The sequence below is a fragment of the Numida meleagris genome, chromosome 5, assembly GCF_002078875.1.
Source record: "Numida meleagris isolate 19003 breed g44 Domestic line chromosome 5, NumMel1.0, whole genome shotgun sequence".
Classification (NCBI taxonomy): domain Eukaryota; kingdom Metazoa; phylum Chordata; class Aves; order Galliformes; family Numididae; genus Numida; species Numida meleagris.
In genome coordinates this window covers 17,479,367-17,495,393 of record NC_034413.1, presented here as the reverse complement: position 1 = coordinate 17,495,393, position 16,027 = coordinate 17,479,367, and the positions used below count along the sequence as shown (strand labels likewise).

Below are 16,027 nucleotides of genomic sequence, written 5' to 3'. Positions count from 1 at the left end.
CAGCTGGCCAGCAGCCCTGGGGAGTGGAGCAATGTTTAACAACAGGGGTTGTTTTTGCAGCTTCCTAGTGTTTGGGTGTGATCTTGCACTTATGTATTCCCAGACAAGTGCTAGTATCTGTAACTAACTCCCTTAGTTACTGTTATTTTATTCCTGCCAATCACAGGTCTTTCCATACTATTAAAGAACCTCTACTATGGTAGTTACATCTGACAGCATTTCACAAAGTTTGGAGTTGCTCCAAACCTGGAAATAGAAAAGCTTACAATTGCCTGGTACTAAAATCACTTGGTGCTGTGCACTTTCTCCAGCTTCAGGTTTCTCCAGTTGCAGGGTCAGCTGTTAAAATGCTTTGGCACCAGTGAGCACAACCTGGGGCCGAGCTGGTGGTTGTTTCTGGCAGCCTGTGTTTGAACATAAGTTAGGGCGGGGAATTCAGGTAGTGGTGTGTAAAACATGGAGTTGAAAATAGTGCTTGAATAGTGCTCATCAGGTATCCCTCCTTTTGGTACAAAACTTGTAGCGCAGCTTGTGAAACATAAAGAGATGAGGTTCCTGAAATTCCAGCTGCTTTGTGGAAACATTCACTTCAGGCTTAGACGCTGCGGTATGGATCAGCTGTGCCCGACGGGAGCAGTGCTAGGCTGCATGCCAGCTGCAGGTCCCTGCCTGCGTGACTACCCCTGCCTGGCTCCAGTGACACCATGCCACGCGTCCACTGCCTCCTTGCTCTTTCCTTGCTCAGGAACAGCGTGAGGAGGCAAAACTCAAGGGGCTGCATTTCCAGCAGCTGCTACTGGAGAGCTCTGCTTGGGAAATTAGCTTGTTCCTTTTCCCTGTAGAAAGCCTTGTCTGAGGGGTTGGCAGGAACTCTCCTCTCTCTTCCCTCCCTCTGCAACAAGGAGGAGGATCCCGAGTGCTGGTGGTTGGGTTCAGTCAGGCCACTCGCCCACGCTCTGCACTGCCGCTTCTGTGCAGCCGCTCACCAACAGAAGCTGCTAGAAGCAGGAGCAGATCAGTTTAATTACAATGAGAAATGAAAATGCCTGTTTGCTATCACTTAGTGCTTTTGAGATGCAGTTCCTTCTCTCTGTTAGGGTGAAGTGCAAGGTCAGGAGTTTGTGAGGATGGAAGGAACTGCCTCAGTGGTGAGGAAGTTCAGGGAAGCCTCTGCTGGAAGCCACAGACAGGTTAGGTTGATCCTAAAGCTGGAGGCAAATATTTATGAGGTGAAAAAGAAAACAGGGAATGGACATCACGTGTTTCAGTGCTTGTGGAGAGAAGTGTGGAGCCAGAAAGCCAAAGCAACCTGGAGACTGGAGAGATGTGTGTGTCAGTCACTGCTAATATAGGACGCAAAGCACCTGGAGATCATTGGGGTCTTGTTTATTACAGTGGTTGTAAGAAAGCTCCCCATATGCTGAAGTGATAGGATTACTTGTCTGCTCCAAACAGAACTAGGATATGGGGAGAGACATCTGTTCCAGAGTTTAAAATCCAATTATCAATCTTGTTTTGTGAGGGGCGCTTTCAAGAACTGATGACAAATCCTTGAGACCCTCTTATTGACAATGCTAACCTAAGTTTAGTGGAATTTTAGTTTTTGTTAGAATTTCTATTGACAACTGATAGAAATAAGTATAAACCTCTTGCCAGGTTAAGAATTTAGAAGAATTTTAGGTGTCTTACAAGTAGCTCATCAAAGCAGTTTTATGCAAATACTCTTTTCCAAGCAATGTAATTAGTTGACCTTTGTCAAAAGGAAGACATGCTTCCTCCTTTGCTTAGAGCCTCTTGTTGTGCTCACAATCTTCACAAATACACATTGTGTAATAGGTTGCTCTGAAAGTAATGACTCCTTTTTATTTGCATAGAGACTACAGCAGATAAAAAGAGCACAATAGAGCAAATTCTCAGCTACCAAACAGTATTCTTCCATGTGGTTTTGCCAGCGATGGACAAGAGTCTGCATGCCATGTTCATAAACATCTGTGCCAGCGGAGGCGGCCCACTGTCACCACTGCTGAAACGCACCACCACCGCCTCACTGTGCTCACATCCAACTGTTTGGTCTCCATAAATGTTCAGCAAGCATTGATGCGTGGTCAGTGAGTGCCATTTCTTCTGCATTCAGGAATTCAGTGATATACCTTCGCTTCATACACACTCCCATGTCAGACACCATGTCAGAGTGGCAGAAGCTAAGCACAGCACTCCTATAATGCAGATTTACGTTAGATTAACTGTGAGGCGCTTCTGTATCAATTACGCGCAATCTAGGGACCTCATCAAATGTAAGTCAACATGAAGAGTAGTTTAGGCAATTGTGTGCAAGTTGTTCTACTTAAAACCATCTGGTTTGTGAAGACAGAATTTGAAAGCTATGCAGAATTTTAAGAAAATCCTATAGTCAACAATAAGAATATTTCATTTTAGAATAGGATTCAGATTTGTCAGGCTTCTTAAGCATTTGTGATAGTCTAGTAATATATACTACAGTATTACCCAGCTGATTTTAATGCTCTTTTCCAAATTCCTTATCTGTTGGCATTTAACAGAGCTTGAAGTATTGCAGAGTACAGCTGTCAGTTCCAAGGGCGGTGTGGAAAAAGAAAACATTAAAACGCTGGTTACACCTGTGAGTAGCTAAGCAAGCTTTGAAGTTACCTTTAAGAAACAGAATGCTTTTGTTCCTCATTTCCTGAATTTGAGCATTTCAAGCATTTGTTTTATTAACTGTCTGAAAACCAGGCTCCATTTACAATACGCCATTTAGCAGATGTCCAGAAGCCTTTAAAGGTGACAGCTGAAAATTAGACAAGCATTCACAAACACAAGATGCATACAAATCAGCTATGTTTGATCTGTATTTTCACAAATAAAAAAAAATCATGAATGCAAGAGCTTTATATTTATTCTGCACATTTGTTTTGCTTTCAGTAGCAATCTTAACATATACTTCAAGTACTCTTGATGTCCATTACACATTTCTCTAAATCAGTCATAGATTCCTGTGGAATATTAATTTCTGTGGCGTTAGCTACCCTTATTTCAATTGGAATTTTCTAAGTAGAATTATTGAATTATCATTGATACCTATCTTTTGTCATTATGATGTTAATTTATGTAATTTTATTTTAAAACTACCTTTTTCCATTTCTGCATCTTTAACCATCGCTATCTTCATTTTGTCACTGTATAAACGATGAACTTCTATAGTAATCTGCCTTCTTAAATGTAAACCAGTTTTTCCTAGAGCCCTCTGATCTACAGTGTGGGGATCGCTGTCTTCATTGATACTTGTGTTGTACTGAAGTCATGTCTTGCCTCGCAGACTCTTTGCTGGTTTAGTGTCCTAATTTTCTTCTTCTAAGCCCATTTATGCTTGCTCTTAGCAAAAAATTGCTGTAGAAAACTTGTAACTAATGATGGTTGTTCCCTCCAATGATTTTTCTCATTTTGTGTATTTTATTACATTTCAAGGTATTAGAGTATGAAAATGTCTTCTTAACTGTTCTCCTTTACCACAGTAGGATCCAACTGAATACAAGCAATTTGTTATGTAAATAGATACTGAGAATAAGGCATTGTGCACTATGGCCTGTGTGGCCAAATGCAGCGTGGTATGAATCCTTGATTTTCATTTCTTGTTGCCTAGCAAAGGTATAAAACAGCAATTAACAAGCAGTCTTAGAGACTTAGCTGTACAGAGCATATGTTTCCCCACCCTTTAAGTTGGCAGTATGCAGTCTATATACGTGTCCCTTGTGGGAAAATTATCTCTTGGGTTCCACTTCTCTTTCTCAAAGGGAGAGAGATGTCTGAAATGTATGCTTTTTGTCAGTTTACAAGGCAACCTTTGAAGCTTTCCTGTTAGCTGTTACTGCCTCTTCTGAGAGAAGAGTGCAGAAGAGGTCATAAAATATTTCATGCTCTTACATAAACTGAGAGATTCTTTCTTCCATAAAGCCTGTTCCGTTTCTTTCCCTCTGTGTGCCTGGAATGCATGCATTCAGGTCACTGCGTCATGGAAGTCTATTATACATGTGTTGTTTTTAAAATGATTTCTGATTGAAAAAGCACAGAGTTGGCATCTAGCTGATGCAAAGGCTAGCAGGTGCGATAGCCAAGAGAGCATTATTTGATGATTGTGCTGCACTGAAGTGAAATACTCAGATGTCTAGTTGAAAGTGCAGATTTCCAATTAAATTCTAATCGCAGATACATAAAGTTTCTGCAGTTAACTCAGGGGTACAGCACTTAGGGCCTCTCTGAGCTGGGAGAGGTGTCTTAGTTGCCTGCTGTTTCACCTAAACTTCTCAGGGCCCTAAAAGCAAAATGTTAGATCACCCAAATATCCAGCCTCAGTGACATGGTGACACATTCCTAATAACCTTGAGTGTACCACCAGCTCTGCATAGCCATAAACCTTAGCTGAGCCACAGCTGATGCCAGCTCTGGTTTGAACACATTAACTTACGTTGCAGCATGGAGGTGTGCTGAGCAGATGCCCTGCTGCATTGCTGACTCTGTTATAGCACTGTCCGGTATAGATCATAGGTTTAAAAAGTGTCCAGTAAAGTGGGATCTGGCACGAACATCGCATCTCTCAGTCTTCTAAAAAAAAAGTCAGTCTGTGTGTTCTTCATAGACAAATCTACTGAATCTGTCTCTATCATTTGTATTTGTTATTGTTGCGATTTTGTTTATGTCCAAGTCTCTGGCCATTACTAAGGTTTTTAGTGCACCGACAGTGAGACTTTTTAAGCAAAAGCTGTGAGAACATGGGATTATGTCTCCTTCCCACTCCACCTTTCCATCCCCAAATCCTCTATTTACCTGATGTATTTAGGCGGTACTGGAAAAAAAAAATTTAGCATACGCTGTCCATATGTTGTCTTGTGTCTTGAATAATAAATTGGATGCTTTATGTCTTATACACAACGTTTGAAATTAGTATTAAAATACAGCAGTGTGTTATCTTACAGATATTCTGAATTGAACACGTTTATGTAGAACAGTCTTGCTGAGAAACACCAGGGTACGTGGTCTTTCTTTAAACAGAGGTAAATGGCAGAAGACTGTGTATATACATACATAAACATTACTGTCCATAGTTGCTTTTATTCTAACATCTTACTGCTGTTTTAAATATGTTTAAATTAAAGCTGGGTGAAGAAGTTTGGTTAATCTTGATTGTCAGTATTACTCATTTGTGGAGGAGGAAGAGGAGGAGGAGGAGAATGAAGTGTCAATGAAACATTTTATAAGTGGCCATACTTTTTGAGGTTAGCCATAATATTTACTGTCACAGACTTATGCTGCTTGTCTTTTTTTTTTTTAGTTGCTTCTTGTCTTTTAAATTTTGAAGGACATTTACAAGTGCAGTGGGTCCAAGTATTTTAACACTATCGTGTTTTTACAGCTTCATCAGACCCTGTAAAAGAAGCGATGAGCAGAAATTGTTGGCCATCTTAAGTCTCCTGCAAAACTAATTAATTCTAGTTCCTGTTAGTGGACTCAAACAATTATGCACAGTCTTAAGATGAGGGGACTTTACTTGTATGGGTAATAGTGTTATTTCTATTTTCAGCATTTTTCTTGTGCTTTCTTGAGTAAATACTACCTACAACAATATGGAGAGTTATGAAATTGATGTACCAAAATACACCGTAATGTCATTGGGTCCCATTTTAGAATATCCTTACCTTGAGTAATTGTGGGCTGCCACCAAGAGGCTGGCACATACTGAACTTTGCTCAGGCAAGATACGTACAAGGAAAAGCATGGTAGTTGATGTATGAGGGGAAATTTGAAGTGTTTAGCTGGTTTCTTCCCCTGCTGACAGCAATTGTGTTCTGGCAAGTTCACAGTTAATGGGACAAATGCGTTATCACTTTCCTCATTAATAATAGAAATCTGGAATCCTGCATCCTGCTTTTCTTCATGTATGTGCGTCAAAATTGCTAGAAAGTGGAACAAAATGTCAAATTTCAGGCAGGCACGTTTATCTGATATAGCTTAATCATGTTTTAATGAAAGATACTGTGGGGATACTTTGTGTAAGAATCTTGAAAGTCTGCCAGTTTCTGCATTTAGAACTACTTTAATATTTAAAGACTAAAACTTCTGGTGTTGTGGATCTTTGAAGCTAGACTTCATAAGACTAGGCACAAGTCAATTAGTGGATGGGAAGAAATGAAACCTTTTGACTTTGTTTTAGGAGCTGTGTTTGCGGAGCTGGGCACTACCAGACGCTTGCTGAGGATTCTTTTCATGAGGGGTGGACACAAAGGAGGCTGAGCTGAGTGGGGGCAAAGCACTGAGTGGAAGTAAGCTCGCTCAGAAAGTTGAGATGCTTAAATTCTCAGTGGTGTAGAAATGATGAAACTTGGAGGTGGGAGCACACACAGAGTGGATGTCAGAGTTGATTCAGGCTAAGGAAGCTGTAATGGCCAGGTGAAAAGGAGGCAAAGGGAAGTGCTACCAGTGTTCTGAGACTTCTCATTGCTGACTTGAGTGCTTCCTCACTGCCTCCCAGTGACTGATTCACATCTCACTTTGGCTTGCCATAAAAAATTTGCAAGAAATGGCTTTTCTGGGAGCTAACTCTTCTCAAGTGTATCGGTTTTATGCTAGAAGAGCATGCATTTTAGCTGAAGTGGTAAACTATACCTCTTGCTGACATAACGAAGACCGATGTTTTTTGATGTATGGCACAAGGAGTTGCAAAAGAAGGAATGATAATTGAGATGCGAGTGGAGATGCTCCTGCTTCTCCACTTCAGGGTACCTCTCCTTCTTTCCTTATTTAATCTCTCTTCTGTGTTGCGGTCACTGTTCTATTGGTAGTGTTTTTCTGTCCTATCTATTGATCTGGGGTGATTTGAGTTCTTTCTCTGCTTCAGCCAGTGTAAGGCTACACTGTAACCTCATGTGAGGTTCGTGGAAGCAGATTTCGTGCATGGTAGGAAAGGAAGCCAGCTCCTATCATTGTGGTTGCCAGTGCTCAAGCATATGTTTAGATACCTTAAGGATTTTTCAGGTCTGTTACTAAAGTAATTGGACAACAGAATGTTCAGCTAAACTGTTTGGCATCTTTATCCTTCTCATGTTTTGAACTATGCCGACTGTCTATAATCCCTCAGATAATGAGTTATGGCAAGAAGGAATATCTTAAACCAAAGTAGACTTTTTTTTTCCTTTGCTGCAATTTAGGTTGCAAAACACTCTGTGTATTAGTATTTAAAAGATAGAACATCAATTTAGAAATGTGACTCCAGAGTTTCTGTATGCAGACGTATATTGAAGTACAATATTCTGAGATATTCTGAGTTTTTCAGCTGTCAGTAGAAATTTAAGGTACATTTTAAACTGTTCATATTCTTCAGATGCAGTGTATGGCACTTTATTTAACAACAATTTAAAGAATCCAGTTAGCAGGAAGCGCCTATTAAATCCTAATCTGATGGTGCTTTTCTAGGACTTCAATATGCTGCTACATGCTAAAATGCTACTATTATTTATAAAATGGTTTGGGACTGTGGGACTGATGATGAAAAATAATATAGGAAAATGTTGCATACCTTAGTAACAAAGGAAGATAGCATGCTATTACTTTTGAAGAAATAAAGAAATTTCTTATGGTCGAACAAGAATTTACATTACTAGATGCGTTGCAACTCCACCCAACCCCCATGTAAAGAGAAAGTTAGAAGGGTACAACTGACAAGGAAGAAACAGGAAATGGTACAGTAAAAGCCACTGTGCATTTGACTTTTTTCTCCTATGGACACATGCATTAAGATACTGTTTCTCCTTTTTTAATACCAGGATGGGATTTCTTTGGTAGAGTGTAAGTCCTTTTCATCTTACACTGTTCTTTCTTGTCCTGCTTTTTACTTTGTTTCCTGGGAGCTATAGTGAGAGGTCTCTGACAAGGCCAGTTTTCCTTTTCTGTCCTTGATTAACTGTGTATTTCCATGTCAGTGACGGATATTCCTGGCAGTTGTAACCAAGAATATTTTCATGATTTCAGTGTCTGGAAAGTATATTGATGGTTTGTCACTCTTGTATCTTGTTGAATTAGTCATACAACAGTTTAGTTTGTAAGGGACTTCTGGAGAGACTCTGGTCCTCGCAGAAATCTGGGTTCTGTGAATAACGTCACCAACCTTTTTATTTTCTGTTCACTGCCATGTAAGATCTTTTGCTACCAATCATTCAATTCTTTTTTATGGTTTTTTTTTCCATTCTAGAATCCTGTCTGAGGAACATTCCTAAAAACAAAACTTTTCAGACGTGTCTTCTTATTCCTGCAGATGTGAAAAAGAGCTTATGTTTGCATGTGGGCTTGTTGTGAGAAGCGTCTTCCATATATTATAGGGAATTTTTCCTTCTCTTGTATTGAATGCAGTTGTAAAATCTTAATTTTCTTTAATTCATTACAGGCCAGGAACAAAATTTGGATGAAGCAATCTACCTAAGTTGCCGTCATGAGCAGAAGCAAGCGTGACAACAATTTCTACAGTGTTGAAATTGGAGATTCTACGTTCACTGTATTGAAACGGTATCAGAACTTAAAGCCAATAGGATCAGGAGCACAAGGAATAGTATGGTAAGGTTTCTTCAAAGTATGAACATACTTCTAGGTTCTGTTAATAGAATTTTTGGAGCGCCTTAACAGTTATACGTTATGTGAAGAACAGCATTGGTAATCATTTGCCATTTTTCCTCAACAGTGGCTTTTGCTGTTTGTTTTGACCTATGTCCCTTCCTGCTTCAAAACTGGTGCCATTCTGTGTAAATTCATCCAGGTTTCCTGAGTCCCATAAATTAATGAGGAAAAGCCTGGATAAAGGAACTAATCCTGATCTTAAGCACACTGCTTACCGTGAAACAAAAGCCAGAAACACTCTTTATGTAATATTTGATGCTTCGACATGCTTTTTCTTCTTAAAATAGTTTGCTAGAGATCTGTTTCACTTAGTTTTATACTAGTGTATAGCCAGTTAGTGAGCACTTGTGATGCAGACTATCAGTGTAATATATAAATACCTGTAAATAAATGCAGTTCCAGAAAATGTCTTGATAATATAACTCGAATGAGAGCTCTACCATGTGGGCTGAAGAGTGTCTAGTTGACTCAAGATTAGCGACAGCTATATGTTTGTAGGCACTATGTCCTGTAAAGCAACGTTACTCCAAAGTTAAATGTTGGTTTAAGATTCTTGAGACTTTTTTTGAATGGTCAAGGAAAGGATGTAGATAAAAATAGGAAATTACATATTTTCCAACTTACTATAACTTCAAGATGCTAACTAGTGACATAGAAATACAAAAGAAACATCAAAGAAGAAGATAGCAGAAAGCATAATGCTCTCAAACACTTCTTCCAGCATCCACTTTACTGCATTGATTAGCACTTAAGAGAATGTGTGATACCTTTGGACTTTGAATTCATACTTGTGTTTTAGCTGGCATAGTAATAAAGCAGTGTTTTCAGTGCATATGAAATCTTGAAGTCCAACAACCAAAAAGAGTCGGTTTTGAAGCAGTAACTTTTCACAAGAAGATTATTTGGTCTGTAAGTAGCAGCAGAAAAACTAATCTGAATTTTGTTTCCATGTGTATTAATGTAGTGAGGCTATAGACAGGAGTTTGACTGGAGTCTGTTGGTACAGAAAAGTCTGCAAAAGCTTTAGATGTTGTCACTGCGTTTCTGATTTCAGTCATGTGTTATTGCCTGTTTTCCAAATTTACTGCCCTTCCCAGAGTTGAGATTCAAAAACGTATCAGGCAATCACTGCAGCATCACTCTATGTAATTACTTCTTACGGTAAATGAAGCTGTTTCAATTAAACCATTCTGATTGCCCTGAAATGAACTGGAGCACTCATATGGTTAAATTTTGCCTGTGTGTGAAGGAAATACTGTGTAATTCTTGTGATCTGGGTTGAGTTGTTTTTTGTTGTTGTTTTTTTTTCACTGATCCAACTTAATGTGGAAGAGTATAGAATCATAGAATCTCCAAGGTTGGAAAAGACCTCTAAGATCATCCAGTCCAGCCATCCACCTATCACCAGTATTTCCCACTAAACCATGTCCTTCAGTACAGCATCTAAATGTTCCTTGAACACCTCTGGAGACAGTGACTCCACCACCTCCCTGAGCAGCCCATTCCGGTGCCTGACCACTGTAGTGGAGAAGAAGTTTTTGCTGACATCTAACCTGAATCTCTCCTGGTGCAACTTGAGGCCATTCCCAGTAGTCCTGTCGCTGAAGTAGATATGAAGTAGATGTCCTAAAGGCTCAGCCATATCTTAGCACTGAAACAGACTCTAAGACTACATTTATGTACTGGAGATAAAGATGTTTGTCATTTTTTCCTGATCTCCTCTTTGCTTCTCTTTCATAAGATATTCTGTATCTTATGGGTAGGTGGAGGAAATATAAACAAAAAAAAAGTTATCAGTATATGTTCTTCCAATTTCTTTTTTTTTTCCTATAACTATACAGTTATACGATGCTAAAAAAAAAAATCATTCAAGTCTACATACTGTATAGACAACATATTTTCAATTGCATTTGGTAAATGCTGACCATTTACTGGCAGATGTTCTTCATTAGTTTTGTATACCATTCTCAGTAAGAGACAATAAAATGGTATTTTCCCTGCTGAGGCTTTTTTACTAGCTGACAAATATTTCCTGAGTCTGCACAGTAGTCAGCTGCTGTATTGCTTCTTGCAGAAACAAAATCCCTGCCTTCCTGTCATGGAAATATGTATTGGAGTTGTCCCCAATAACAGTCCTCATCGGTTAAACATTTTGTGTTACTGAATCATATAACAATCTTGGCATCTATCTGCAAACAAAATTTCATTCTTCCTTGAAGACATCAAGATGTTAGGGCTTTCCTAGCATTTTGGTGTTTTAATATTAAACAGCTGCATACTGCATAATAAATGAGAGCGTGGGACCTATGTATAACCTACTTTTCCTCTCTTTTTCTCCCTACCTTTCAGTGAGAAGATTATACATAAAAATGATGTGGGTTGTATGTTTAAAATGCTTTGGATCTTTTTAGGCAGTCTGTTCTTCAGCACTAGTGAGTGACAAGAGCTCGATACCTTTCGGCAGGCATTCTTGGAAACAGAGGTCCTGCAATTTTTAGTGGTGATTGTTGTGTGCTGGGACTATGAATCTGAAAAATCTTTCAAAATTTTGTATTGCTTAGCATACATGAACACCTTGCTGTTACTCACCCTGAAGCTGATTAATACTGGAAGCTTTGTTTATATGCAGACTTGATACATGGTATTTGGAAAAGTGGAAACTGCAGCAGCTTAATTGATGGTAACACTGATATAAAGTAATGTTATTTTTAATTACAGTGCAGCTTATGATGCCATCCTTGAGCGAAACGTTGCAATCAAGAAACTAAGCCGGCCATTTCAGAATCAAACCCATGCTAAAAGAGCCTACAGAGAGCTTGTTCTTATGAAGTGCGTTAATCACAAAAATGTAAGTGGAGTGTTCTGCTTGAAATATTAAAGAATCAACTAGGTGCTTGTTCTGTGTATAGATTATAGTGGTTTTCAGAGCCTGGCTGTATGTCTGTGTTAAGTACAAAAGGATCCGAGAACAGCTGTTGCAGGCTAGTTTTAATACCTGTCCAGTCTTTAAACTGCTCCTTCAGACTCAGGAAGGGAGACGGTGTTACATTGCTGCATTTTACAGGCAGGTGGCAAATGAGAATACTCAGAGTGGTAATTGTGTTCTTGTTTCCATTCCTTCTCCTAAACAAGTAGGAGGAAAAAGCCTGCAATAGTTTTTATTTATTTCTTTATTTTGTAATGCATGAATGAGTTAGGAATCTTACATTGTGACAAGCAGGAACTGTCTGATGCTTGAGAAGCTGTGGAGCAGAGCTGATTAGAGATATAGGAAGAGAAAAAGTGATAGATTTATCAGATCTGGACTACAGCAGGCTAGTATTTTCTGTCTTAAATGACAGCTGTATGCCATCTTCCTCACCTTCTCTCTTAATCTCCCTTCAGCAAGATAAAATTCTCCCTGGCTTTTTGGCAAGGAAGAGTCATAGTAAACTTACTTCTGTGACATAAGTGGTTTATATGTGGATTTTCTTAGGGAAATTTTACCTAATAGCATAATTTGTGTGATTATAAACTATTGCAAGCCTGCCTGACTCTTGATGAGTAGTATCTTGACCTGCTGCTGCACATCTCATCCATTCTTAGCAACTGGAAAATATTCTAAAATTACTGGTTTTGTTTTTGGATGGATTTCTTGCTTCACCTCTGTCTATGGCAAAGCGATATCTCTTTGGTAGTTTTTCTCTCTTGCCACTTTTTCATTTTATTTTTCATCATACATAATAAGAATCTCAATTATCTTTCTTCAGATTTGAAGTAGGGAGCAAGGAAAGACTGACTAACTTCTTCAGGATTTAAGCTTTAGAGATAGATATCATTTAATCCACCCAAAATGTTTTTAGATTGTATGATTTTTGTAGGAAAAATACTTCTCACAAAATCATTAGCATCTATTACAGCATGTTAGGCATGGTTGACACTCTGAGCATCTGGAGCTTCAGTAAATACCAGGAAGATTGTGTCAGGATGCTGGATATCAGTTTTGAAATGTTGCTTTGCAACTTCGTTATTGCTGTGATGAGATTATACTTCCTGTCCTTTTTCCTCCAGATAATCGGCTTACTGAATGTGTTCACACCACAAAAATCCCTGGAAGAATTTCAAGATGTGTAAGTTTGATTTCAACTAAAGCTGTGAATTAACTTGAAAAATATTAACATGGAAAGATGAACAAGTTAAAGAATACAGTAAATCGGCAGCATTATCTGATTGTTCTATTTTCTCTTTATAAGCTACATAGTAATGGAGCTCATGGATGCAAATCTCTGCCAAGTGATTCAGATGGAGCTAGACCATGAACGAATGTCCTATCTCCTTTATCAGATGCTGTGTGGCATCAAACATCTTCACTCAGCTGGAATTATACATAGGGTAAGTGACTTTCTGTGTTACTTTTTCATTGCACTTAGTTTTGCCCTGTGTATCTTAGAGGCCTTCTCCCACCTAAATGATTTTATGATTCTATTTAAAAGAGCCAGAAAAAAAATGAGAAATGCGTATACAAATAGTGCCCTGTAGCCTATGCCGTAGACAGGGAGAGAAAGCTGAAAGGAAATCATCAAGCTTCCTTTGTTCCTCTGTAATTGTGGAATGAACCTCTTGGATGTTCTTCCTAGGTTTGAAAATAATCGGCACAGCGTGGAAAAAAAAAAATAGCAGTGAGTTGCATTACCTTCTCCAGTTCTCTGTCACGTTCAGTTTTAGTAGTTGCGGCAGGAAAGAATATCTGAAATCACCTCTGCCCTTGCTGTTTTGGTAACCAAACCTGAAATTCCATCTTTTGAAAGAACTGCCCAATTTATTTCAACTCTTTTACTAACAAAGTAGAGAATAATTATTTGAAGTCTCCAGACAAACAGATCATGATGAAGACCTGTGAGTGGAGCTTTCATACACCTGTGTGTCACAAAGCATTCCTTCAGGTTGCCTGCAGGCAAAAATGACAGATACTTTTCTAATGGCTTGTATGTGTTAAATCCAGTGAGGACATTCTGAATTTAAGATCGGCTATTCTAGTTGAACATCTTACATATATTTATGTGTAGTGTGAAGATTTCTTGAGGTTGCCTAGTTATAACTTTTCCAATATGCTTTCTATTATTTTGGGAAACTGTAAACTTGTATTTTTACAGTGTTATGTTCTTCATTGTAATTTTTTTGTAGAGAGAAATGATGCAGGAAAAATTAATTAAAGTTATACATGCACAGTACTTTCAGTCAGTACTATGTAGTCTCCTTCAAGGATGATGTACACAGCAAAATCATGAGTAGCAATTCTGAATGCTACTGCCGCATTACTGTGCTGAGGTGCTTGCCCAGTTGAGTAGTCTACCTCATCCTGGAATGGCCTGCAAGCTAGAACTGGCAGTGTGACACTCCCTGTCAGTCTGCTGTTTCTCATTCAGGAAAACTGGGGTATTTGTATGAATAGCAAATAAAATGTAAATGGCCAAACACTTTTGTTCAGCGGGTTTCAGTACACATCTACTGCCTCACTCTAATGAGAAGCTCAGGGAGGGAAGGTGAAGGCTTCTTTCACATGTACAGTTTGCCCTGGGATGACTGTGTTTGAAAGAGCTGAGGAAAGGATAATAGGCAGAAGCACCACCCAGCTGTTGCACCCTGCCCTTCCTACTCTGCATGTGCTTATAGATGTACTAGAATAGATAATGAGTCTCTTTCTATGGATCTTAGTGCAGGCAGGCGCTAAGTGCAAGTGCAGACATTTGCTTCAAGGACAGTTTGTGCTCATGTAAAATAGGCGCTGAATCACTGAGCCTGTAGAAATCAGTAATAAATGGAAACGTTTGTACTGTTATAGAAAAGAAGCAACTGCGGGGAGTAAGGACAGCTTGGAGGATACAATTCCTACCTCTGTAAATATGGGTGGAGTTCTGAAGTGCTTCATGTTGTGCAGTAATACCAAGTTTAGAGGTAGCCCATTCCAATGAGGTTGTCTATGGATACAATTGCTATGTAAATAGTATGCATGAATGATTTTGAAGGACATGGGCAGATACATTTCACTCGCATGTCTTCTTGGTAGACTTTCATTTGACAACTTGCTCTCTGACTTTGCTTGAAGCTTTAGTGTGTTCAAGCAAAATGTTTGCATTGCTTGCTTGCTCTTTGTGTTGCTCCTTTAAATTTAAAAGTGTGATGTGTCAAAATTCTTTCTGTGGAACAAGTTGAGCAAGACCTCAGAAGGCAAAGAGGACGTGCTTGAAAAGGGGCATATGGAACACATGGCTTCAGTAGTAACTCTTATGCCTCTCTTCTGAGCTTTCAGCAGCACTGTCCCAAGTGTCTAGATCTAGTTACTTTCTTGAAACTTGTTATTCCTTAAGCGTAGTCTGCGCTGCTGTGCCTGCCCTTGAAGCATTCTGGGTAGTAATTCAGTGCACTTATTTAGTGTCCTTTAAAGTTTTAAGCATTTTTTGCTGTTGGTAGTTTCATATGTCTTTTAACTTTGTCGTTCAGCTCCTAACGTAGCTGAGATGATCGCAGCATCTCAGCAACTTTTTCAAAGCTTGACAGATGACTGAAACTAAAATATTCTCCATATGTGCCTATAACATTGGATGCTGTCTGCTGTGCAAGTAAGTGTGGTGTTTTCTTATAGCAGACTAGAGGCATGGAGCAAGGCAGACATTATACACAAAGAATTTTGGAATGCTTCACCTAGAAGTTGCAGGAGATATATTTAGCTCTCATGGCATTGGGTAAAGATTTAGGTTGATAAAGACTTGACTGTATCTTTACGCTGACTTTAATAAATGTTGACAGATGAACGCTATGGTGTTCAAAATATTTTGCAGAGACAGTCTCCAGCAAGCCTACAAGTACACATTCATTTATATTTTGCAGTTTGTGGAGGATGAATAATCAGAGTTGCGGGGTCACGCCTCACTAACTTGCTGAAGGACACAACCTATCTCATTAGTCTTGCATGGAGGCTCTGTAACATTGTATTCTGCCTAATTTTGAGCACTTAACAAAGGTGCCTACTAATGGAAGCCCTTCACACAAATCATTCTTTAGAAAGAGAAAGAAACTTCTCCAAAAAATTTAGCTGATTAAAAAAACATGAATTACTTTCCAGAGATGCCCCTGTATGCCTGGCTAATGGGGAGACTGCTATGAATATCTCTGATTTCTAGGCAGTGCTATTTTACATTTTTAAGGTTAGGTGATATGTCTTCTGCTATAGGTTCTGGATGTATTTATACAGCCTAGCTAAGTTAATTGCTCTCACAGGAATGTTTGAGTCCTCGTTTATTTAAAACATGAGGTATTGCTCTTGGATGAATCTGAAATGCAGTGTAAGTCAACACACACCTCCATCATTTTG

General features: G+C 39.0%; 1 protein-coding gene across 5 annotated transcripts in view; it reads left to right on the top strand.

The window, feature by feature from the left end:
* The window catches only part of MAPK8 (mitogen-activated protein kinase 8), a 45,106-nt gene that overhangs the window by 12,833 nt on the left and 16,246 nt on the right, over positions 1 to 16,027 (top strand). For all 5 annotated transcript variants that reach the window (XM_021397817.1, XM_021397819.1, XM_021397818.1 and 2 more), the window contains exons 2-5: positions 8,450 to 8,616; positions 11,395 to 11,524; positions 12,727 to 12,785; positions 12,909 to 13,047. In XM_021397817.1, the coding sequence (XP_021253492.1) occupies positions 8,495 to 8,616; positions 11,395 to 11,524; positions 12,727 to 12,785; positions 12,909 to 13,047 (450 nt within the window). In that variant the 5' untranslated portion in view covers positions 8,450 to 8,494. The remainder of the gene's footprint in view (positions 1 to 8,449; positions 8,617 to 11,394; positions 11,525 to 12,726; positions 12,786 to 12,908; positions 13,048 to 16,027) is intronic.